This window comes from Natrix helvetica (assembly GCF_964273705.1).
Source record: "Natrix helvetica genome assembly, chromosome: 2".
Lineage (NCBI taxonomy): Eukaryota > Metazoa > Chordata > Lepidosauria > Squamata > Natricidae > Natrix > Natrix helvetica.
Window position 1 is genome coordinate 122,337,092 of NC_138552.1, and position 27,059 is coordinate 122,364,150.

General features: G+C 36.9%; 1 protein-coding gene across 4 annotated transcripts in view; it reads left to right on the plus strand.

Annotated features, from left to right (window-relative positions):
* COL4A2 (collagen type IV alpha 2 chain) overlaps nt 1-27,059 on the plus strand; it is a 209,548-nt gene that overhangs the window by 173,888 nt on the left and 8,601 nt on the right. For all 4 annotated transcript variants that reach the window (XM_081944378.1, XM_081944380.1, XM_081944377.1 and 1 more), the window contains 12 exons: nt 1,249-1,374; nt 2,709-2,890; nt 3,491-3,554; nt 5,058-5,132; nt 7,753-7,860; nt 17,329-17,436; nt 18,091-18,162; nt 19,442-19,567; nt 21,811-21,927; nt 23,098-23,259; nt 23,751-23,849; nt 24,404-24,550. In XM_081944378.1, coding sequence (XP_081800504.1) covers nt 1,249-1,374; nt 2,709-2,890; nt 3,491-3,554; nt 5,058-5,132; nt 7,753-7,860; nt 17,329-17,436; nt 18,091-18,162; nt 19,442-19,567; nt 21,811-21,927; nt 23,098-23,259; nt 23,751-23,849; nt 24,404-24,550 — 1,386 coding nt within the window. The remainder of the gene's footprint in view (nt 1-1,248; nt 1,375-2,708; nt 2,891-3,490; nt 3,555-5,057; nt 5,133-7,752; nt 7,861-17,328; nt 17,437-18,090; nt 18,163-19,441; nt 19,568-21,810; nt 21,928-23,097; nt 23,260-23,750; nt 23,850-24,403; nt 24,551-27,059) is intronic.

Below are 27,059 nucleotides of genomic sequence, written 5' to 3' on the forward strand. Positions count from 1 at the left end.
TTTAAAAGTACTGTATTTTGCTTTTCTTTTAACAGAAGAATCAGAAAGAGGGTTTTAATATGTATTTTGATTTTTAAATTTTAAAAAGCCTCTTCCATCACCTCAGTTGAAAAAGAACAATGGGTGCATTATTACTAATAGTAATTTTATTTTGGTCATTCACTAGCAAAACAAAAGAGCCACAATTGATTACAGTATATTTTAGCTCATCATTCTTGTTATTAGCTGTCATGAATTGAAATTACAGTCCGAGCTGTTAACAAACAGTTCTTACATACCAGCTCCACATAAGTTTCCGTGGAGGAGATTTAATATACTTTTCCCTCCCTTGTCTCATATTGCCCTCTTTCATCAAAGAATATAAATTCCTTGCTTTCCCAATCTAACAAGGTGCTGGATGACAAAACATTAGAATTTGACTCACCGACAGAGGCACTGATGGGTAGAACATTCTCCAGGGTGGGTTGATTGGGGTCAGTGTTCTTTCTTAGCTCAGAGTATTTTCATTGATGTGATGTTTTATGAGTTTTGATGTACCAGCATCCTTTTTATCTCTGTTATTGCTTTTTCAAAGATATCTGTCATTAGATCCGTTCCCTGTCTGGCTGCTGGCAGGGAAGTTTGGATTCGAACAGTAATTAGCAATGCTTATCTTCTGCAATGAGTTAAATAGAAATATATGAAGGAATTACCAGAGCTCTTTAGAGTACCGTATATATTGCCACTTTGCCATCTTCCTATCACTAATAAAACTAGAGATGCAGAATGTAATCTCTGTAATCACATTTTTACATTATTTTCAGTTTTTAAATCCTAATTTTCCTGGAAGAAAAAAAAGGGGTCTCCTACTTACTGTTCAAATCGAATAGAATTTACGGTATTTTCAAACAAAATAAATCAATGGGACAATTTAGAAGAGTATTAAAAATCTGCAAGAAGAGGGACAAAGCATTTTTTATTTCTGCTATTTCCTCTTAAACATGTTGCTTTATATGGTAAGAATATTATCACAGCATGCATTTTTCTTTCTAGATAGCTAGAAGTCTAGGTTTAGAGGAAAAAGTAGAGCATACGTTTTGCATGAGAAAGATGACAGGTTTGAATGTTTGACTTTTCCAGATAGGGCTGGAAAAACCTTTGGCAGTGAAATTGCTAAAAATGAAAATAGAGCAAGGCACACATTCAATTTAATATAAGGCAACTTGTATGTTTCCAATACATCCTTGATAAGGATTCTTATCTTGAAAGGTGATCGTGGAATTCGTGGTCTACCAGGAGCACCTCCTAAAATCGTGCCACATGCAATGCTGGAAGTGAAAGGTGAAAAGGGAAATAAAGGAGTATTTGGTGTTAAAGGGAATATCGGTTTAAAAGGTAAAGAGCCATTATGTATCATAAATACAATATATTAGCAATTTTGTTGTGCCCTTTAGAATGCACCAAATTCTGATTTTTCTACAATGAGGGCAAGCTTCCTTCTCATCAGATTGTACATTCTTCCTTATATGAAAGCATTCCCCACCCCTAGTTTACCAGTCTTTCCTAACTGAAACAACTCGTTGCCTCTTACTTTTCTTCAGTTTTTCCCTTCCTTGAATTATGGATGACTTCAAAAATGTAAATAACAAAAGGAAGAGATTCCTAGTGAATTGTGGATAATACAGCTATAATGGTCTCAGACTAATGGAAAAGGAGGGTTGCAGCCAATTGCATATTACTCTCAGAGAGTAGAAGACACATATAGTAGTGCTTCTTATGTTAACAGTCTTTGGGCCTTTTTGAAACCTCAGACATCTGCATGTCTGGGAAACTGGAGAAGTTATAGAACTATCCTATTAGTCCGAACTCTACATATTCAAGCTGTCAAGACAGGGAAAAATGGCTTTTCCTGAATTGAGGTGGCTAGGGTTTCATTATACTCTGAATCCTCTTCACAGCCTTGTTAGATTCCTGACATAAGATTGTGGCCATCACAGTTTATCTTGGAGGAATTTTATGAGAGGGCTTAAGGAAGTAGGCAAGAGTAGCACTGTTCTTTATAGATCCAAATACTCAAGGAAAATGCCCAGTTATGGTCCACCATATCCCCATTATTTTGGGCTGATTTCAAGTGATAAAGCCAGAAAATGCTGTGCTTTAATAAACTAGGATAGCATTCAGAGCCAGCCGCCAATTCATCCCATTCAAGGAAAAGAAGTGTATTGTAATCAATATTAATTAATTAATTACTTTTTAACCAAAGGTTCTAGTGTGCAATTCATAGCAGCATAAAAGACATCCATGAATATAATAACCATATTGTATTACAATAGCAAAATGTAATTAAAAACAAACAAAAAACATATTTGAAATGTTCACCATAAAGTCAATACTAGGCATCAAATGTCTAAAAGAAAGGTTTCAATGCTTGTCTGAATGCCAGAAGTCAAAGGCCAGATGTAGCATATTTCACATTGGGTCAATCACTGAGAATGTCTGCTTTCTGGTCCTCTTATCTTTCACCATGGAAGGATCTTAGGCAAGCCCTTCTGGTTGTCCTCACAGGATAGGCAGAATGATGTTGGATATAGTGGTCTATGCCCCTATTGAATATGCCAATTTAGAAGCAAGAACTTTTGGATAGAGCTCCTACTGCTGCTAAGCATACCTGAGACATAAAGTTTTGCAGAGATGAGAAGAAATTAATATTTTCAATTGTATTTTTGTAGGACGTGAAGGATTGCTCGGATTACCTGGTCAGACAGGAATATCAGGTTTACCTGGACTTCCTGGTTTTGAAAAAGGTCAGAAAGGTGAAACTGGAATTAAAGGAATAAGAGGTGTTCCAGGATATGCTGGTATCCCAGGTCCTCGTGGTATTCCTGGCTTCCCTGGAATCCCTGGATGGACGGTGAGCAAAACTGAGTGTGTTGATGGTTGTCTGCATGCATGAATCAAACTAACTCTGTGTTTTAACTCTTACTGTATGGGAGCTCATAAAGTAGAGCACCAAAAGCTCCAAATTCTGTAAATCTAGCCCACAACACATTAAATTATCATAAGAGGTTTTACTCTTTTTTTCAAAGGTGAATCTAAAGCATAGGGCCTGGTTACAATTTCTTCTGGCAGGATGGGCCTGTTCCAGGTCCCTTCAATTATAGAACATTATCTATAGGAACCTGGAGCGTTTTGAAGACCTGGCTTTTTCTGCAGGCCTCTGTCGAGGGATAGTGAAGCCCCTTGGTTTTGTTTTTATCCTATCAATAGTTCACACTATATTTCATTTTATTGTAATAAAATTTAATTGTACTTTCCTGTTTTAGTTGTTATGAGTTGCCCAGAGTAATTGAGAATCAGGAAGTATCCGAATTTAATAAATTTAAAAAACATAACATGCTACACATTCTATAATTTCTCCTTATCAAAACTCAGGACAGCATTCTGATAAAACCAACTTTCTGATTCATATTAATTCTAATTGATAAAATTGTGTCCATTCTCAATGTGATAGGGAGAAAAGGGTGTTCCAGGAGTTCCAGGTGTGATTGGTGAAAGTGGCCAACTGGGGGAAATTGGTGAGTCCAATTATTTTTAGGAATCTAAGTTTGTTTGTTTTTTAATTCATATATGTAGTTACATAGAGACATTGAACTTGGTTTCTTGCATCATGTTATTCTTCATATACTTTCATATTTACGTGTTGCCTTTTTGTATTGTACTAAAATTAATGCAGAGTTCTCAACAAAGAACATTCTATAACCTATCAGAGGTGCTAGGGGCAGCTCATAACTATTCAATTTGTTAGGTGTTCCCAGTCTCTCCATATAAGGTTTTGTTGATGGTGTTATCTGAGCAAAGATGGATATCTTGGTTATGTGTGTTGTCTTCCAATTCAATGTTTTTGAATTCGTATGCTTTATTTTTTAAAAAATGTGATTTTCTACTTTCATTCTTGCAGGAACTTCTGTTTTTTATAGACCTTGGAATTTCCTCATTGTCTCCTAACATTGTAGAATACATGCACAGAAAAAAGCATGATACAGATTAGACATAAGGGAGCCATAGAAACAAAGGTCTTACACATTCATTTAAGAGATTTCTTGAAATCAACCCTTTTGTCTATGGCCTAACTTAAAGCAATGCATTTGTATATCTTACAAAAACTTTGGCACAGCATGAGTAAAACAGGTAATCCTATAAACAGGTAATATCTGCTATCTCAGACTTCTAAAGAAAGAGTCCCTTAGAAAAGGTTGGGAGACTGCTAACTTCAATGTCTATTTATCAGTGGTGGGTTGCAGGCGGTACACCCCAATACGGGCATACTGGTACGGTGCTCTGGAAGGCCCAACAGCCTGCCTGAGCTCCTTACTGTACTTGAGCTCTTCAGCGCTTCCATACATGCACACGGAGCACATGGCTCCTGCGTGACACTCCAGCTACTCAGCAGAGCGTCACGGAGGCATCACAAGAGGTAAGGATGAATGCGCGTGCTGTGCATGTGTGCTGTGCGCATTCATGTGGTGGACACCAGGGCTCATTGCAACCGTACTGGTTGCAATGGGCTCCAGAACCCACCAATATATAGTGTTATAAGTTCTCATCCATTGGCAGATGCAGATTATTACACGAGTATCCTGCAGGAATGTCACTATCATACATAGTTTTCTATAACTTGAATGTTCTTTTTCTTAGTTTTAAGTTCTATAAAGAATAAGAAAACATTGGGAGAGCTTTTATCATCATGTAATATTTGCTTGGACACAAGGAAAGGAATAGCTAAGGGGAAAGGATTCTTTAATTTTTTTTACCCGGTGTTCAGTCATGCTGGCATTTCAGAATATTGGCATAATTTCTTTCCTGGAATATGTTCCATTACTTCTCAGTTCAGTCTGGGAAATCAGATGATCTTCCCCAATCAAAGACTCAAAGTGTCTCCATCTGTTGGGGAAAAAGTCTTGTAGAATGTCTCTCTAAATCTGGATGTGTATAGTAAGAAATTCTCTAACAAGTTTTTACATTAAAATATATTCAAAAGATGGATACTGGTAAAATTAAACACATCTCTTGCTTAATAGGTGACAGAGGAGATACGATGAATTTGCCAGGAAGTAAAGGTTCTAAAGGAATTCCTGGAATAGCTGGACAAGCAGGTATTTATGTATGTGTAATGTGTACATGTCAGGAGTGGGTTCCTGTACCGGTTGGTACTGGTTTCGCTTTGTGTGCGTTTCCCATTGCTCGCACATGTGCAGTTGACTGTAACTTGTTCTGCGCATACGCAGAAACATGCCGGCAATGGCAGAAAAGACCAGGGAACCGGTTTGGGGCCTGGCTGGCCTGGGTCACTGCTGGTTCTGAGACCCAGGTCAAATCACCACTACCGGTTCAGCCGAACGAGGAGCAACCCGCCTCTGATACATGAGTACATTTATAATACAGAATAATTCATTATCAGATGAAATAGTTAACTAGAGAACAGATTCATTAACAGTTTTATGCACTTAGGAATGACTACAATATCTTTGATGCATTTCAATATCATTACAGAAGATGACTGAACATTCTATTTAATTAAGATAGAGCAATTCATTAATTTCAAGTGCTTTGTACGTTCATCATCTTTAACTTAATCAGGATCTTTATCATGAAACCATGATAATGATTCCCATTTCCAGATGGAAAACTAACATTGCGATGTTCAGACCACAGAATGCAGCCTGTTCCCTCTGCATTCTCTCTCCACATAGACACACTTATAATTGAGCTCCAATATAACTCAACATTCTTACTAGATTTCTGTTCTTTGTAACTAAACGGAATGTTGGAAATAAATTATGTAAAGGGAATCAGGACTGTCTCTGTCCAAAACTGATCAGAGCAGAACCAAATTTGGTGTGGAGAGGATAAGCTAGCAAAGGAAAGGTTGGGTTTGAAAATAGACTAGTTCTGGCTTTGGTCTGTGGAGAAAACCATTGCTGAAGAGAGCCTCTATGAGAGAAGCAACTGGACAACATCTTGGAACATTGCTGACTGCCTCATTTTCTTCTTTCCTTTCTCCTGGCCATGTGACCCAGGATGAAACATGTGTGGTCTGCTGCCCTTGCTTTCCAATGCACCCAGGACCTACAGACAAAGATACAATATAGGGGAAGTGCAGAAATATTTACACAGATGCAATATTTTACTTCATTCTACAGAAGAAAATATAGACAACTCCTATCATTCCTGTTAGTTGGAAAGAATTCCAGAGCCACAATCTAAAAGCTCTCCCTACCTTATTCCATTTTGAAATAACATACTGTAATGATGGCATGCCTTGATTGAGTTCACTGGTTACAGTAAGATCTTATATGTCTGTGTTTTGATCTGGTTTTGGCTTTGCCATGTTGAGTGAACCTAACCAGTTATGGACTTAACTCAGGAAGAGAATTAAATAAATAAGCTAGCTAACCTGTCAAAATTATGCATCATCAACATCACCAAATTAAATGAAATCTGCAGTAATAAGTTTCAATGTGGCAGATTTGTAGCCTTCTAATGCCTATAATTTCTAATGGAATTAATTGTGGGAACTTTAGTCATAAGAACTCTAGTTTAAAACATCTGGAGGAATCCCTGGTGTCTCTCCCTCAACTCATTTAGAGCTTTCACAGGCTTCTCAATAAAAGTCTCAGCAGGTGACAGTATTAGAAGGATCAGGCCTGGAAAGTACTTAGAAAGGACCCTAATTTCTCAGGTATCTATTCCAGAAATCTGAAGTTAACAAGTTTGTGAATCTCTAGGAAGTAAAATGATGAAGATTTACAATTTTCTAGACAAGGAAGGGTGACAGCTAAACAGCATCTCTGTCCCATAGTTGCTTTGGTCCCTTGTTAGCTTGTCCTACATGGATCTCAAATATCAAGCAGATAAAAATTGTTGGAAAACATACAAAGAAATTATGCATAAGGAAAGAATGAGAATTACATTTATTGCAATGACCTGATTACAATCTATAGCGTGGATATGCAGAATTTGTTTTATAAAGCAATTACAAGGTGTTAACATATAAGTAGTTGATCAGCATTGTGTTAAAGGTTGAACGTAGGATAGTACCTATCTGCCAACTGCCAATTGCCATGACTTGAGTAATTTATTAGTGGTTTAGAGCTAGGTTGCTTTCTAAGGATTTAGGCCAGGCAGACAATGAACCGGATGCATCACACCAAGCCACACCCAACCAAGCTCTATGAAGGGGCGGGGGGGGGATCACAAAATGTCACGTGATGGCAACAATACACCACAAGCTTGACACACATGATTTAGGCCCATGCTGCATTGCCTTCCTGCCCTAGTTAACTATGGGCTTCCTGTGCTTCCTCTATGTTTGTGTAAGGTTTAAGCTTTTGAGCAACTAAAAGTCTACTGAAACAAATAAGCCCTGCAGCCTCTGGTGCAGGCTCTACCCTGGGGATTCCTCCCAGTTTGGCTCACTGCCTCATATCATCCTACCCCAAAAAAATTCCAGTCAGCCTTAATTGACAGCCATTTCTTTAAGGCCACACTTGGCCTGTAGACATCAGATTGTCCATATTTATTTTATATTACTGGGTTCACAATATGATTCTTAATATTTGAAAAAAAATTTAAAAATCATCTTGTTGATCCTTTTAGGAATCCATACTACACATCTAAAATATTTATGAATGAGCATCAGATGGAGACTTCATGGGGCCCAGCATGTCAGAAATAACGCTATACAAAAAAGTATTATTTTTTTCTATTTTACAGGGTTGAAAGGCGACAAAGGAAAGAAAGGCGACACTGGGGATCAAGGATATGCTGGTGTGGAAGGCATGGAAGGCCCTCAAGGCTCCCAGGGGTTAATAGGGCAAGGAGGTACAGTTTTTATATCTTAGATATTACAAACAGCAAAGTTTATAGCAAACAAGGTAAATACTATGAGTAGACAATGTGATACTTAAGCATTGAGAAGTTGCATACATACTCATGCTATTCCCTTTACAGTAAGCCATTTTATGCTTAGTGCAGAAAAGACAAGCAACCTCAAAGCATGAGATAAGAAAAGCAAAAATGGTTTAAACTAAAACAATTCAGTCTCCCTCTCTGTGGTTTTTATCCTTGCTTACCATCCTTGTTTTCTCCTCATCCATACACTACATTGTCTTGTGTTCTTCAAACTGTCTTTTCTTCTCTCCCTCTCTCTATCTCTCTCTTCCATCCATCCAGGATTCCACCCCCCTTCCTGTTGATGATCCATCTTCGGTAATATAATTATTTTGCAATTTGATCCTCAAGCATTATCTTTATGACTGGACCACACCAACTTGCTGTTTCTAAACTCTTTTATTCAAACCATATTCATTCATGACTCCATCAATTTCAGAACCTTTTACCACCATTATACCCTTCACCAATTTTCTCAAACTTACAACCATGCCTTTTTAATAATAGTTATAGTAATAGTTTTTCCATCATTATATGCAAAGACTTATACCACATATTCAAAACAGATCTTTGTAAATGGATGCTCACCAGTGGGGTTCTGAATTGACCTCTCAGTCCATGTCACCTAACACCTCACTCTTACTGTGCATGCCCAAGATGGTGTCCTGTCGCATTTGAGGAGAGCTTCGGGGAGATGATTGTCCTTCTTGAGGCTTGCAGGGGTACCCTATCCCATCGTTGGTTCCAGGTCCAGCTATGAAAACTTCCTGGGACCTCGGGGATACCCTTGAGCTGCGATGTCCTGCCTTGTAGCCGTAACATCGTGAGTGAAATGGGGTGGTTGGTGGTGAAAGGAGAATGGAGAGCGTCGGCGGCTGCAGGCATGGGTATGGTCAGCAGCTGCGGCGGGACGCCCGGCCTGGGGTCTCTGCAGCTACTGCTCCCCATGCCGTGGTGCTATCCCGGTTGCTCCCCCCCCTCCACCTTGCTTATGGACATGATAAATTGGATCAGCGGGGAGTGGCTGAGACAGCTGGCATGGATATTAATGCCAGCAGAAGATGGCTTCGGTAGTTGGTGTGGGCGTGGTTGGAGGGGGGGTCCTTCATTGTGCCCCCCTCCCGGTATCACTGCCGTTGCCTGGGCCACCGTACTTTGCCATTTGGCCATTTGGGCCCTCCCCCTGTGACATTATGGACTGGGTCAACAGAGTGCGCCCCTGGCGATGGATATGAGTGCGGCTGGCATGGGCGGAGCTTAGCTATTGGAGTTGGAGTTGGAGCTGCCGCTGCTGTCCTCATTGCCGCCATCACTGGCTGCTTCACCACCTCGCTAACTTGCTGCGACTGACAGCTGGCTGTTACTCTTACATATTGTCCTCAACACCGACTATTTTTATGATGGACATAAGCTTCCCGCTACCACCTTGAACACTGCCGGCTGCCTCCCCCCCATGGACATGTAATCTCCTCGTTCCATGTCCCTATGATTTCATCCCGTTTGGTTGATGCCACACTCTCCTCTATGTTATACTGCGACAGAACTTTATTCCCTCCAGGAACTCCCCCTTTCCCAGGGATGGCCTTCTGGTCTATCAAGACGCTTCCTTAATGATGGATCTTGGGATCCTGAGAGGTGGCATGCGAAGAAGAGATTTCTTAGGTGTTTTTTTACAGGGGGTTTTAAACCAAATTTTAAGGGGGGAGGGGGGTTGATTCAGATGGCTCAGGCAGGCTTGGGGGGGAGTCTGCCAGGGCACAGGCCAGAGCTAATTAATGGGCGCTGGTTAGGAGTGCTGGGAAGGGTTGGGATTCCGGGGGAGACATTAAGCCATTCCATTGGGGGGTTCACCATCTCTACTATTTGTGGGAGAGGCAGATATGGTGGGGGCCAAGGGCCAAATTATGTTCGGGGGACGCGAGTTCGCTGTTTAAGAGTGATCGTGCGTTCCGACCCTCATCGCCCTTCTCGCACCCCCGGGTGCTCGGGATTACAGGACCCTGGTCTCTGGCTGATGTCGCTTAATGCCAGGTCTATGGTACATTAGGCTCCCCTCATTTATGACCTCATACAAGAGGGTAGAGCGGACCTGGTTGGGCCATGAGGGGGGTGTTCCCCTTAGGGAACTATACCCACCAGGCTTCCGGGCGTTTCACCAGCCGAGAGCCCAGGGCAGGGGCGGGGTGGGGGTGGTTATTAGGGAAAGTCTTGGACCTCAGGAGGTCACTATGCCTCATATAATTTCCACTTGAAATATTAAGAGTTTTTCATTTCTTTGGAACAAGACCAACATTTAGTTAATCCAAATGAATTGGGAAATATCAATACTTATAGTTTTAATAAACATTTTAAAACATTTTTTTTTACTTTTAGGAATTTTTCTTTTGTTTGGGGAGAATTCTTTTCTTTAGAAGTAAGCAAAAATGATCTTAATGACTTGAAAATTTAAATAGAGGTATTGTGTAAACTTGTGGCATGATCATGGAAAGGTTTATTTTGCCCTGTTTATAAACCTATAAGCTAATTTTCCAAGTAATTGAATTGCAATGAATTCAGTGTCCTAATCTCTTAACATATGTATTGTTGTATATGTAAAATGAGACCTAACTTAAAACTCTACTTTGAAGTAAATTAATAATATACCTAAATATAAGATCTTGTTAATAACCTCGCTAAGATTATCTAACTAAGATTGATCATTCAGGCACTTAGTGGTGCAGGAAGTAATGTCTGTTATTTTGCTGAACTGAAAATTCTGAAAATGGATCCAGATGTGCTGGAGCATACACTGTCTCATCGAGTTCTATTTATATCCAAGCAAGAGAGAAAATGATTGCTGACCTCTCTTCTTATATATCCAAATAAGTAATTAATAAACCATGTTTAAAATTTAGAAATTGAAGCAAGTGATTGATTTGTTTATCTCACACTAAGTTCTTCATCCTCATTCTAATGAAATATAATTTTGTGGTAAGGTGTAGTCTTCTATGTAAAATGTTTTGTAATATATTTTGTAGTTCACTTAACATTGGAGGAAACATTGGAAATAGACTATTTGTACCCCAGTTTTAGAATCTTTTTTAATGTTAACAAAATATCCTAAACACAATCAAGCCAAAGTTTTAACTTTTTAAGGACATGTGGATTTTCAATTTAGCATTTCCTTTTTTGAAGTTCATAGGATTTTGTTTAAAATAATAAACAGCAAATTCAAGACTACAAACAGGAACAAATGAACTACTCAGAAGTGAATGCAGCAGAAATAAGATATAAACTATTAGGGATTTCCTGTGGTGACGTCAGCGTGTCTGGAGCTGAGGAACGGGAGCTCTCCTGATCTTTAACCCCAACTTCTTTGTTTGGGCTCATATTTGAGTGCTGTCGATCCTGTAGGGACCAACAGATTAAGGGGGAAACTCTGAAGATGCTAGGACGATAAGGCAAATCCTCCCAGCGGCAGGAGAAACCCACTAAACGGACCAGGAATCACCCTGCCACTTTGTCAGGACTGAACAATGGCGGCCACATAAGAAGGAAGCGAATATACAGAACAGCTGGAATCGAGGTAGCCGTTACTACAACCCAAAAAAAGAGGGAAACAACACATACCGGGCAGAAAGGTGAGCTGGAAAGAAGGAGGCTCTGAGAAGGAGATTTTATCAGACTGTTGCCAAGAAGCTGTGAGAGCAGATTTACGATCTGTGAATTGACAGTGTAAATAACTTGAACTAAATAGCCCAGAGAGAAAGCAAAATCCCGGCATGGATAATAGGAGTGGGAATTTTTGAAAAGACTTGGAAAGTTCGAAATAAGTGTTCAACATTGGGGTTGGTTGTTGATTTGCTGACTTTTTTTTTCTTGCTCTTCTGGAACGATCAGAGGGTCCCACTTCCCACCCACCCACCCTTATTTCCCCTGGCAGCTGGACTGGTTATATTAACTGACTGACACTAACATTGATACTGAATAGAGGGTGACATCTAGTGGATCAAAACTGGAACCTGCGGTCTGGAAAAATCAGTAACCTTTTATTACCTATTACCCTTATAACTGTTACACTGGAGAGATATCAATCTGTATAAGAAAACTGTGTGAATATAACGTTAAGATATATGATAATTAAGGATTTAAATAGAATGGAATAATACATAGAAATGTGTAGATACTGAAACGTGATATTAAGGAAGGTTAATTATTACTAAATATTGAGATAGATAATTATTGATAAGATTGATATGACTGATAACATTGATACTGTTGATAAAGTAGAAGCAAAGTAGAACTTATATGCAAGTGTGGACAAGGATAATTAGGGGGATAAAAATGGCAACCTCAGGAAAGCTAATTTAAAAAACCACATCTAATACGACTCTGGCAACACCCCCCTCCTCAAACCAAAGATCAATTGAGAGTGCACTAGGTCTGGTGAAAGGTGGAAAGATGGCAGAAACAACAGGGCCAGCACCAACATTGCAAAGTATGCAATTAATGCTCCAAACGATACAAGAGACGCTTATAAAAAACCAAGGAGTGACAGCTGCAAATCATGAAGAGACAAGGAGGAATCATGAAGAAGTGAAAAATGAAATAGGAGAACTAAAAGGAGATATTTAAACCGTGGATGATAAAATTGAAAAGATACAGACCGCCTTAGCAATTAATGAACAGAAAATCCAGAATATTGAAACAAAAATAGAACAAACAGACCAGAAGGTGGAAAAAATGGAGCTAGAATATAGACAATTGAATAAAGAATTAGAGTTATCAATAATGCGACTTGAAAATGAAAGAGCTGCATTCTGTTTAAGATTCCAAAACATACCAGAAGAGAAGGAGGAATTTCTGAAAGGGAAGATGATTGAGATCTTTGCCGAAATGATACAGAGAAAAGAACATGGGTTGAGAGGAGATATTGATGAAGCCTATCAAGTGCATACTAATTATGCCAGAAGACACAGGCTCCCAAGAGAAGTGCATGTAAGGTTTGCCAAAAAAACAACCAGAGATGAGATATACAAAAGAACCAGAGAAGGGACGTTTACATACCAGGGAAAAGAGTTGATCACGCTTAACCAGATTCCACGGAGAATCCGTGAACGACGTAGACAATATCAGTTTCTAACAAACCAGTTAAATAAAAACAGAATAATGTACAGATGGCTGATACCAGAAGGGGTACTGGTGACATGGCAAGGGAAAAGATATAAGATAGAGAATATAGAGGAAGTGCAGGAATTCTATGAGAAATACTGTACAGGGGAAGAAGAACAAGGAAGTAAAGAGGAGCTAGAAAGCGGAAGGCGAGGCCAAGAGGAAGAAACATCAGAAGATAAAGAAAGAAACAGGAAAGAAGAACAGAGGCAAGAAAGAGAGAGAGCAGAAAAGGAAAGTGCGAGAGGGAAGAATCAGATACAAACTAGAAGTAACAAGAAAAACCCCATCTAAAGATGGACCAGGAAATAACAGTTATCTCAATAAACTTGAATGGATTGAACGCACCAAAAAAAAGACTGCAGATGTTTAACAAACTGAAGAAACTAAAGGTAGATATAATCCGCATACAGGAAGTGCATATTAAAAGGGACCATAAGAACTTATTGGAAAATAAAAAACTAGGGAAATTATACACAACACTAGCAGAAAAAAAAAGAGGGATAGCAACCTACATAAAGGAAAAAATAAATTCCAAAGAAGTCTACGCTGATGAAGAAGGCAGGATACTAATGATTGAATTAGAGACAACAGAAAAACCGATACTATTAATAGTCATATATGCACCAAATCAGAAACAAGAGGAATTTTATAGGAAACTACACAACAAAATAAACGAATTAGAATATTAAAATATTTGCTTAATGGGGGACTATAATGCAATAGCGGACAAAAAAATGGACTATGAAAGCAAAAAGAAAAACAAAACAAAAAAAATATGCTGCCTAAAGCCTTCTTTGAGATGGCAATCGAATACAAATTACATGATATTTGGAGAGAAAGGCATAAAACAAGAAAGCAATATACTTTTTATTCGAACCCCCTTCAGTCACTATCAAGAATTGACATGGCTTGGATCTCATCTGGACTATGCAATCATGTAGATGAAATTGAAACAGAACCAAATGAGTGGGCAGATCATAATCCAATAAAATTAAGATGGAAAGGTCAAAGAAGAAGAAAAAGATGGATGATGAATTCAAGCATCATAAACGAAACAGAATACACTCAAATGCTGGAGAAAGAACTAAAACATTTTTTTAGAATAAACAAAAGAGAAGAGACCTCAATTCAAAATCTCTGGGACACTATGAAAGCATACATAAGAGGCCTTACGATTGCCTATATGGCGAGGAAAACTAGAAATCAAAAAAAGCAACAAGAATGTATGCAAAAGGAACTTATGGAAGCCGAAGATGAACTCCAGAAAGACCCAAAGAATAAAAAGAAAAAAGAGAGATAATCAAACATAAGCTCAACCTAATAAATCAAAAGGAATTAGTGCAGAAAATTAAAGCAGCCAGACAAAGCTATTTTGAACAAGCCAACAAACCCGGACGATGGCTGGCATACAGACTGAAGAATGAAAGAGAAAAAAGGATGATATACCAATTGATAGACGAGGAGGGAAGGATTCAATACAAAGCAGAAGAAAAGAAGAAAATTATTCATAAATACTTCACAAAATTATACACACAAGACAGTATGGAGGAAAATAAAATAAAGCATTACTTAAACACAGCAAAGATAACCCCAATCTCAAAAGAGCAAAGGGAGGCAATAAACAGGCCAATAACGTTAGCCGAAGTGGAATCAGCTCTGAAAAACCAGAAAAGTAATAAAACACCAGGACCAGATGGAATACCGGTGGAGCTATACAAAAATAATAAAATAATACTGGAAGAATTAGGGGTAGACATGTTTAATGAAATCTTAGGAAAAGCCAAGATACCAGAAACATGGATAGAAGCAATAATATCGCTAATCCCAAAAGAAGAATCCAGCCAACAAGAAATTCAAAATTATAGACCAATTTCATTATTAAATTCTGACTATAAAATATTTGCAGCAATTATGGCAGGAAGAATCAAACAGGTTTTAAATGAACGAATACACTCAGACCAAAATGGATTCCTACCTCACAGACACATTAGAAATAATACGAGAATCATCCTAGACATAATAGAGTACTATGAGGCGCACCCAGAAAAACAAATGGTACTGGTTTTCCTTGATGCACAAAAAGCATTTGACAATGTAGTTTGGAAATTTATAACAACAGTATTGGATGAGATGAAATTCAGTGAAAAATTTATAAAAATGATAGAAGGATTTTATAATAACCAGACAGCCAAAGTTCTGATGAACGGAGAATTAACAGAGAAGATCGAAATAACAAAGGGAGTCAGACAGGAATGCCCCCTCTCTCCTTTGCTGTTCATACTGACTTTGGAAATCTTACTAAATGAAATTCGGAAAGGCCATGATTTGCAAGCAGGCTGGCACACTTTCCTATGGGATGATAAAAATAAAACGCACAAATACTTTCAAAAACACTTAATTAGAAGAGCGTTATTGCAAAAATGGCTCAAAATTAAAAAAAAAACTCATTACGTGAAAATCCCGAATTGGCTATCACTGACAGAAAGGACGACTCACCCAAATTTTATAGATTGGAACAAAATACTATAGAGACTTAATTGATAGACAGGGAAACTTAAAAACAATTGAAGAATTGGCAGAACAGAACATGAAAGTGGACTGGTTAACCTACCTGCAAATCAAAACTAAATATAATAATGATACCAAATTATATGGCATTGAAACAGAATCACACGAATTGGATAAAATCATCCAAAGCCCAGATAGAAAAATGATAGGGAGAATATATAAATTTCTCCTGAAATATAAAATGGAAGAGGAAATTGTGAAAGAACAAATGATAAAATGGGCACAGAACTTTGGACATAATATTGAATTAGACAAATGGGAAAAATTTTGGCGAACAAACTTAAAAATGACACTCTCAGTCGCATATAAGGAAAACCAGTATAAAATGTTTTATAGATGGCACCTGGCACCAACAAGGTTAGCTAAAATAGCGTCAAATACATCCCCAAAGTGTTGGAAATGCGAATCGATACACGGAACGTACTACCACTTATGGTGGACCTGCGAGGAGGCTAAAAAGTTTTGGAAAAAGATCAAAAACTGGCTGGAGGCAATAAGGAGAGTTAAAATAGAATGGAAACCGGAAATCTTCTTATTAGGATTACTGCCTACAAAATACAAAAAAGAAACCCAGTACTTAATATTGCATATAATAACGGTGACAAGGATTGCCTATGCCCAGAAATGGAAAAACAAGCTAACTCCAAGTGAAGATGAAATAATAAGAAAGGTTATGGACTGTGCTGAAATGGACAAGCTAACTAAAGAAATCCAGGGAAAAGAAGAATCAGAATTCTATCAGATATGGGATAAATGGTATAGGCGGATGGAGGAAAGAAATAAGAATCCTAGGCGATAAATAAGCAGAATGTGGTAGCTCTTACAGATTGTTGTTGGTGTTAAAATGTTTATTCATTGGATAATATACATACGAATGATTCTGGATAAAAGTACTTTCAAACAAATGCAGTTAAAGGAGAATGTTGGTATATTGACGGTATAAAGATCTTTGATTTAAAATGCACTATTCAATTTGAATGAAGTATAAAGAATGATTGTAGTAATGCACGGAATTTAATTGTAACCAATCGACATGCTAGCTGGAAGACGTATTGAAGAGTGTTTTGTGTGTGTGTTATTTGTCTAATTAAAACAATAAAATTTAAAAAATAATTTAAAAAAGATATAAACTATTAGAAGAATTATAGCCTTGGGGTGTCTTTTTGCAAAAAGTAAACTTTCATGTTATGTTATTTCTTTTCTATTTTACACTGCATAATTATTAATTGTATTCCAAGCATGCCAAGGTATTCCAAATAAACTTGTATAAACTACAAAAAAAGAAAAGAAAATTAAGTTAAAATAAAGCAAGAGATCCAAATCCAGAGAATATATAATCAGATTTTTAGAGAGTGTCTGATTGTCCCATATAATATAGCAAAAGTTTTCTTTGCCTAAATTTAAAGGATATGGCTTGAATTTTAACAGAAGCTTTGCTTAATTCAAGATGTTGTTTTGCTCTGTTATTTTTAATTATAATTCTCCTTTCAGTTATAATCAGGAGCACCTTGCAGGCCCATAATCTAAATATAACAAATGTGGCATAACCTATTTCCCATTATATTGGTTTTCAGTGTTAAAATAATAATCAATTGATTCTTGAAAAAATTGATACATTTTACCATTATTGAGGAATAAACTAATGCTTTAATGGATACATATTTATTTGTTCTGTAGGATTCCCAGGGAAGTTTGGGGAACAAGGTGAACCTGGAGATTCAGGTATTCCTGGTTCTTCTGGTGACAAAGGAAATGTTGGAAACATTGGTCTTCCAGGAAGAAAAGGTAAATTACATTCTACCAATAGAATTGATATTAATATGTTATAGGCTACATTCTTTCTGTATTTCATCTGTTTAAAAAATACATCCAACCCTGTGGAATTGTTTTGGGAAGTCTATGAAAGGATGAGCTAGGTTTTAAGAATCGATTCCATTGGTGAATTCCACAGCTTTATGTAAGGACCAGAACAGGAAATGTCAGAAGCAAAGAACCTGAAGTCTAGGAATAGGCATATCTTGACCGAAGTGCCAAACATTCCTTCTATTGAGATCCCAGTAGCTCTCGGTCCATTAGGATACACGGGCAGGAGAAAGAGGTTTGAGAATTGAATCTCGGCCTGCTGTAGCTGCTTTTCTTTGTTTGTTAAGGGCTTTTTAAATATCTGTGATAATCTGCCTGTGAGTGTTCTTGTCAAACTTCTCCATATACAAAATTAAATTTATGCAATTAGCTTTTTCTTGCATTTTCCTGCACTTGGCTCAATAATGTGTCCTTCAGCTTCTGTTAACAATGGTATTTTAATAGCAGAATGGTTATAACATTTGCCTAGCCTACAAAATTTTATCAGTTTGAAACTCAGCAGAAATTTTCAAAGAAATCTGTATTATATTTTTCTTAAGTCTGTGAATAATACTGATTTTGCTGTACTTTTGGAAGGTGTGCCTGGGGTCAGAGGACTTCCTGGATTAGATGGTTTGCCAGGTTCTAAAGGCTTGTCAGGATCACCAGGTATGCTCCAGTTTTGAGATGGTCTGACATATATTATGAAACCTGACTTTTCTTATGAATAAGTGATACCCAACTTGAAATAAGAGGAACAACACTTCCCCCAAGTATCAGGCTTCTAGCTATAGATCCAGCTTTTGAGGTGGCAAATTTGGATCTATAGATACTTGCGAAGTTTTATAGTTGTCATTAGCTTCATTAGTTTCCTCGGTAGCAAGGGGCAATTTTTACCGGCTATTATTATAGTTTATATCAATAATCTTAGTGACTGATGTCCTAAAAATATTTCATTTTGATTACTGCAATGTGGGAAGTAGTCCAGAAGCTTCCAAGTACAAAATGTGACAGCTGGAACACTGACTGTAATGAGTGTTATGATTATATTGTACTGTTGGTACATCATTTTCATTATTTTCCATTTAATTTCTAAATCCAATTTAAAGTGCTAATGTTAACCTGGAAAACTCTTTATTATTGGGGCCATAATATCTGAGAAAGCACTTCTAATTCAGATCATATCTGAGAGTGCCATTCTGAGATATTTGAAAGTATGCCTCTTTAGCAATAGTAACCCAGAAAGGTTAAATTACAGTATTGACTTTTTAGTGTTAGGCCAAAATTTTCTCCTTGAGTCTCAGAATACAATAGAACTGGAAGGGACCTTGGAAATCTTCTAGTCCAGCCCCCTGCTCAAGCAGGAGACCTATACCATTTCAGACAAGTGGCTGTCCAATCTATTTTTAAAAACCTCCAGTGATGATTTCTCCCATGATTTCTGAAGGCAAGCTGTTCCACCGGTTAATTGTCCTCAGTGTTAGGAAGTTTCTCCTTAATTTCAGGTTGCTTCTCTTTTTGATTAGTTTCCATCCATTGTTTCATGTCCTGCTCTCTGGTGCTTTGGAGAATAAATTGACCCCCTCCTCTTTGTGGCAATCTCTCAAATACTAGAATACTGCTATAATGTCCCCCCTTAGTCCTTCTTTTCTCTAAACTAACTAAAACCATTCTTCACATGTTTTAGTCTCCAGGCCTTTAATCATCTTAGTTATTTTTAATGCAATATGTTTTTAATGTGGGTTTTATTTGTGTTCCAGTGGATATTTTTGAGACTTTTTTGCTCTATATTGACTCACAAATTTCAAAATATGAAAACTCTCCATATTATTATGTCTCACATTTCTGCATGTAAGATTTCTTCATTTAGAATCTGGATAATTAATATTGCCATATTTAGAAAAGTGTTATGCTGAATATAGAAATCTCCATTTTTTTTCCACAACAGGTCCAGATGGGTATGGCATATCAGGTTTTCCAGGTGTTTTGGGTGAGAAGGGTACAGCAGGAGACCCAAGTCCCATTGAAGGCAGCAGAGGACCTCCTGGTCAGAAGGGGCAAAGAGGGGACCCAGGTTAGTTTATTAGCCTCACAATTAATAAAATACTTTTGTTTTTTAAAGAAACAAAACATTTATCCAAATTTCATGTCATAAAGTACAGTTGTACTTTCATGGAAATCTGAATTTTTTAATAAATATATTGCAAGTTTTACAGCTGCAAGAATCGTTTAGCTTATATTATATCCAGTTGTGCTCATATAAGGACTGCCCAGCTTATTTTTCTTTTCTTTTCTAAAACATCTGTGCATCTCACACAAGATTGAAATAGTTTGATTTTAATGACTCAAATTTGTATTTTCTAGAATTGAATATTGTACTTGCTCTTACTTCACAGCAAACCTCATCTCACCTAAGAGTAACTCCCTGTCAGTCTGTATTCTTAAAGGCTTTTTGTTACAACATACAGCCATTTAATTTGGTATAGTAGGAAAGAATAATTCTTTTTTCTCTTTATGCCTGACTGCTTGTCTTTCTGGCATAGCTGACTTCATCCATTTTCAGATGAAATATTTCAAAATGGCAAGTTTTTTTTCTTTAGTTATAATACATCTCCTAAACGTTTGACAATGTGTTTATTTTATTAATTAGTACAGGTAGTCCTCAGTTATAGCCATTTATTTAGGGATTGTTTGAAGTTAATGATAGCACTGAAAAAAATGACTTCCGATTCCAGTTGTTGCACTTACATCTGTTGCAGTTACATCACAATTTGGGCCCTGGGCAAACAGCATGGATTTATGATGATTGCAGCATCCTGGGATCACTTTCCTAAATAGCTTACAGCAAGCAAACTCAATGGGGAAAGCTGGATTCACTTAACTGCATGTTCCACTTAACAACTGTGATGATTCACTTAATCATAGCAAAATCAGGTGCAACTCACTTAACAGCTGTCTTGCCTAGTAATGGAAATTCTAGTCCCAATTGTGGTTTTAAGTTGAGGATTACCTATAGTTATTCAGAAGAGCAGTTATCAACCTAAAGTATCTGCACTGCTGACTAAGCAATAGAAAGTTTCTATAGCACAAGGAAAAGCAAAAACACAATAAAAGAACATTATTTATCAACCAAACCACTCAGCCTAAGATATCTCACCGCCTCTGCTGTTTTATTCCTGGTGTATTTAAAGCTATTAGGTTTTTTTAAACTATTGCTTTGTTTGACTGTTAACCATCAGAAATCTAATAATATTTCTTGTCTCTTCATGACCTATTCTCAAAACTCAGAAACTAAAAAAAAATGTCAAGAGAAAATTCCCATCTGAAGTGCTACTTGGATGGGAAGGCACCTTCTGCCACTCTGAAGGCAGACTAAACAACCACCATGCCATTCCTGCCCTTCATTCTCAACTTGCTATAACAAAGAGTAGTCAGGTAGAAGAGAGAATAATTCTCTTTGTTTCATAAACCAGATCTCCATGATAATATGCCAGGTTAGTTCTTCCATCCAGAAAAAAAATGGATAAGTTCAGGTTGGGGATTTGTCTGCAATAAAGATTCTAATCTAGCCTATCTTGCTAATTCATTCACTGGCGTCTTCTGAAAATGAAAGCTGAACAAAGGTTTAAGGATGGTTTTCTGTCTGGCTTTGGTGTGAAGTATGATAGCAAGGAAAAGCGGCTGGAAATGGCCCTTCCCTCTTTCCCATTCAATAGCCAGATTGCAGCCTCCCACTGTATCTCTCCTACAAGCAATTACTTCACTTCCAGGCTGTTTTCCTTGCCATACCTTTTTCTTAATTTTCCCCATTTTCTTGATGCATCCCAACATGTGGGATAGGAAGAACTACTTGCCCTTCCTACTGTATTTACTAATCATTCTCCCAAATCTATCCTCAGAATGAATTTCCATTTCAATTTAGATACCTATTTCTTTTACCTTCTCACTGGCATCATCCAGCTGTCTTTCAGTCCTTTATCCTCCCCCTTTTTTCAAAGCGTGCATCTACATTGTATCCAGGAGTTGGTTGCTGCCAGTTTTACTACTGGTTTGCAACTCACGCATGTGCTGTTCAATGTAAACTGTTCTTCACGCATGCACAGAACAATTTACAGTGAACTGCAGACGTGCAGTCACTAAAAACCAAAATGGCGACAGCCCAGCCGCTGCAAGGGAACCAGTTCAAGGGTGTGTAGCAGGCCTTGGTCGCTGCTGGTTCTGCAACCCAGGCCTGAATTCCTCTACCAGTTTGGCCAAACCAGGAGCAACCCACCTCTGATTGTATCTGATATTTGTTCCTTCATTTCTGACTGGCAGGATGGCGAGGTTCAGCTGGTACTCCTGGACCAGATGGAAGACCAGGATTTCCTGGAGTCTCCAATATAACTGGTATACCTGGTGATGTGGGTTCACCTGGTTTTGATGGAGTACCAGGTAATGCAACACTACCATATATTCAGTGGTGATGTATGAACTACAGTCCTATTCAAACACAGCATGAAAATAGTTACAAAGTTCAGAAGAGGAGATCACCCATTTTAAAAATTACTGGATATTACTTTGAGTCATTGTAACTATTTGGATTTGTTGCAAGTTTATTTAGCCTTTCTTCATCACAAAAACTAAATAGGCAAAATGGTAATCAAGAATAATTAAATATAAATTATGTAATTAAGGTTTAATCCATAAATCATGGCAGGCCCTCTTCTTTTCAGGTGAATTCACATAGGATTAGAAGTGTAATTATAGTTATAATCTATAGCTGATAAACTAGTACTATCAATTAAAAAGCATGATTAAAAAAACTCCTTAGAAAACGTTTTGTAGAGTGAGAAAATGTGGGAGGATTACTTTAATAACATTTCAGGATTGAGGCAAGGCAACTGAACTGAACTGATTCATACAAAATAGCAATTCAGAAGTATGGCATGTAATTACAAAATTAATTAGAGACACACAAATAGAACTTATTATACTCAGCCAAAAGTTTGGGTTTGGTTAGCAAGTTCTGTAAATGTAGCCTTCATAAACTATAAACTATGGTTTATGTTTTAGTATTATTTGTGAACCAGGCTGTTAGGGTCATCTAGTCATAAGTTTTAAAATGTCTAATGAAATGATAAAAAGTAAACAAAATGACCTAGGAAATTGTTAATCCGAGCTGGCCCATTTTGACATAATAGTAAATTATTTTTAGGGAAGGTAATTAATCTGAAGTGTTTCTTTCTGACCACTACCATAGTTACTTTTCCATACATACATAGGTTATGTTTAAATGATACAATTGAAGCAGATTCCCATTAACTCATTACAGTAGCTTAGCTTGGGTTACTGTGAGTGGGATATGATCGGGGCTGCTCCAAACAAGCAGCCCTCTTTGTCTGAATGCAAACTACTGAAAGGTGGTTAGCAAGCTGTGGAAATAGTACCACCACCCCACCACCACCCTCCCAGCAACCCAATAGTTCATTGTCATTGTGGATGAAATTAGAAACATTTTAACCATCCTTGTCCACCAATCTAAAAGCAGTCAAGGCTAGTCATTTTTGGTATCACAAACTTTGCCCTTCAATGACCATTCTGAATTCTACTTACCTTTTGAAGGTTACCCTGGGCCTCCAGGGACTCCAGGCACATCTGGCTCATTTGCCTTGAAAGGAGAAGAGGGGCCAATAGGTGTGGCTGGAGAAGATGGTCTAAAAGGAATAAGAGGAGGCCAAGGCCCAGATGGAAGACCTGGAATATCAGGCTTGCCTGGAGCAAAAGGTATGTGTCAGCATTCTAATTATCATGCAGAATTAAATCAGAGCTCAAGACATAACTTTCATCAAAGTTCCAATTTAATAAGACAGACATGTTGGCAATCTAAAAGCTTCCTGGGATTCCACCCAGTTGAAAGTTCATGAACTTATCCCCACACCCATAAATCCATCACATGGTCCAATCTTCTTCACCCACGCTGGCATTTCCACCCATCTAGTTCCAGTCAGATGCAGAGACAAAAGATGACCTTGGGCTTCTAGAAAACAACGACAACAACACATTCCACAATTCTACTCCTTTCTATTCCTCCTCCCAATTATTACACTAATGAAACAGCATAATGAAATAAGAGAGAGTGTGGCAGGCCAATAATCTAAAAAGGAATATAACTGAAGGTCTGACAGTATGATGGAGAAACTCAGTGTGGAGACTATAAATTAGGTTACTTAGTGAGATGTTTAATAACCCATGCCTACAATTTTTTTGCCTTGAAGGATATAAAGGTGAACAAGGAGTCATGGGCTTTGTTGGCAAAACAGGAATTTCTGGTGACTTTGGTCCCATAGGTCCTAAAGGAGATAGAGGCCCCCCTGGTAAGTAGATTGATTCAGTATTCTAACTTCCACAATTGCTACATTTAAACCGACATTGATTCCACAGAATTTTATCATAGCTTAATCCTTAATGTTTACAGTTTTAATTTTAACAGCATTTTCAGTAATAATTTACATACTCCTAAAATTGCACTGATCTGATGTCTCCTTCTCTTTGTTATAAGAGAGCACCTATTAGTAATATTTATAGTTGTAAGGTATATAGAATATATTGGATCCTCTGTAGCTCAGCAAACCTATTTATAGGACTGGCTTCCCAGGAGTCAAGAGGCATTCTTTTCTCTCAGGCGACAGATTCATTAGAGTAGATGGGTGGTAAAACAAGGTAATTTGAATAAAAATGGAGCAGTTTGTGCATATAAACAACTGCTAACAACATTGGATGAATATTTAGTATCATTTGAGTTGGGCAGCTATACGAATTTCTTAAATTGATTCGTGTATTTATTTTAAAAATTGCATGGGTGTTCAACTGGTGCAAGTAAAAAAAAAATCTGCAAAATCAATGATTTGTTTGGATTGTTAACTTTTAGGTTTTCAGGGGCCTCCAGGTTCCCCCGGATTACCACCTTTACTTCCTAAACTGGTTGCTGAGCAAGGGGCCCCAGGCGCCCGTGGAAAAATAGGCCCCCAGGGCACTGCAGGTGAAATGGGTCCTCATGGTCCCCCAGGAGATCCAGGTAGGAGGTTACTACCAAAAATAATGGTGTTTGTGAGTTATTTATTTCTGAAATAAAGACCGAATAATACTTATTTTAAAGGGATATTTGAGGCACCTGAAAACATTGAGGCTGGTTAAATTGTTTTTTTTTTATTTAAAATTTTTATTTTTGAATAAACACAGACAAAACGCACAAAAAACCCACAAAACCATCTTCCATTACAAATTGCAGAAAGTATTTATTTATTTATTTTATTTATTTATTTATATTTGGTGCTTCTAAGTGTGTCTATTGGTTACAAAAGCTTCTGTGCATCCCTTCCCTAGTCGTCACCTACAATTCATGTCAAATCATATATTTTACATCAAATATATTTTTATATATTACAGTCATCATACCTCAAACTTCATTTGACTGTAATTGTTTTTATAATAATAATAATAATAATAATAATAATTATTATTATTATTATTATTATTATTATTATTATTATTATTATTATTATTATTATTATTATTATTATTATTATTATTATTATTATTATTTATTTATTTCTTAGCCGCACCCTCTCCCAAAGGACTCGGGGCGGCGTACAACAAAACATAGGAAATAAATATATCGACATACATATAACAAAACATATACCAAGACATATACACGACATATACAAGGAGGAGGTGAACTGATAGATAAAAACAAGTAAAAACACAATGTTTAAAAACCCCTAAATAAATTGAATGCAATTAAAATACCCCAAATAAAAAAACCCGTCAGGAGCGATATAGTTGGATCAAAGTTGAGCCAGGCCAGCAACTTGAAAAAGGTGGGTCTTGAGCTTTCCTTTTATCTAAAATATTCCAGATTTAAAGCAAAACCATAATAGCATTCCATTAGCTCTTCCCAACATCATCCAGTAACATTACATTTTTATAACATGTTCTAAATAAAAATTGGTTATATTTAATAACAGTTTCTAAACCTCCTTTCGTAATTACCATTTGCAATTTATATCACATTTCCTCTTATCAAACCAATACATATATATACATTATTATCATTATCAATCATTTATTTAACTATATCCATTATCACTTCATTTTTTATCTAATGTTCTAAATTTAACTAAATTTGACTTAATTTTTTATTATAAGCTTTCATACATAACAGAGTTTCTAAACCTCCTCTCATAGTCACCATTTGCAATTTATATCAAATTTCCTCTTATCAAACCAATACTTATGTATACATTATTATCATTATCAATCATTTATTTAACTATATCCATTATCACTTCATTTTTTACATAATGCTCTAAATTTAACTAAGTTTGGCTTAATTTTTATAATAAGCTTTCATATATCACCCTGTGTCTTTCCAGTAATAGTGCTGTCTTATGTCTCTTGCCATTTGTGGCATTAGTATTCTGGTTAATTCCTTAGTAAATTTTGTCTGGACTTCTCCTCGCAACCTGTTGCTTGTTGCATATCTTGTATAAGCTCGAAACCCTCCATCTGCTTCTTCAATCACCTTATATTTGGTTATCACTAGTGCTTCTAACAAGATTTCTCTCGTTGGTTCCATAAATTCTTCTCTCCTAGTCACCACCTGCTTTTCATATCAAATCACATATTTTAAATTCACCTATATTCATGTATATCACAATTATTATATCTCAACCTTAATTTGACTATAATTATTTTTACGTCCTTTTATATATAATATTCAAAATCTAGAATAGGATTATATAATAACATTCCATTAAATCATCCTAAAATCATCCAATCACAAAACATCTTTATAACATATTCTAGATAAAGCTTTTAAACCTCCTCTCATATTCTCCATGTGTTGTTTATATAAAATTTCATATTATCAAACTGATATATCTATATGTATTGTTATCATTATTAATCATTATTTACCTATAGCTATTGTCGCTTCATTTTATACATACTACAAGTAAACTAAATTTAGCTTAATTTTTATTATACATTTTCATCAACCTGTATCCCTCCAGCAATAGTTATTATATCTCTTGCCATTTGCAGCATTAATATTCTAGTTACTTTCTTAATAAATCTTATATAATCCACCCTTGGCAACATGCTGCTCCTTTCGTATCTCACAAAAGCTTGAAACCCAATATCTGCTCTTTCCATCAGCTTATCTTTGGTTATCACTAGTGCTTCTATCAAGATTTCTCTCCTATCTCTCTCAACTTTTCTCTCTTTTCTTCTTCTGTGCTTTGAAGTCTGGGGTAGAGTTCCAATCCATCCATCTCCCCTTTCCATATTCCGCTCTTGCCATTACCAACCATGCTCAGTTCACTGTCGTTATCAACAATTTTCTTATCTCTTTGTTTATTTTTTCCTTCCATCTTTTGAACTCTGTCCTCCACTTTCTTCATTTAGTAAACATCCTCAGTTTCTCCATTCAGTTTTTATGTTTTGTATTCCATATTCTCCAAACTCTTTTCAATTCTCTCTGTCACAACTACCATAATAGATTTTAAATTTCAAACATAATC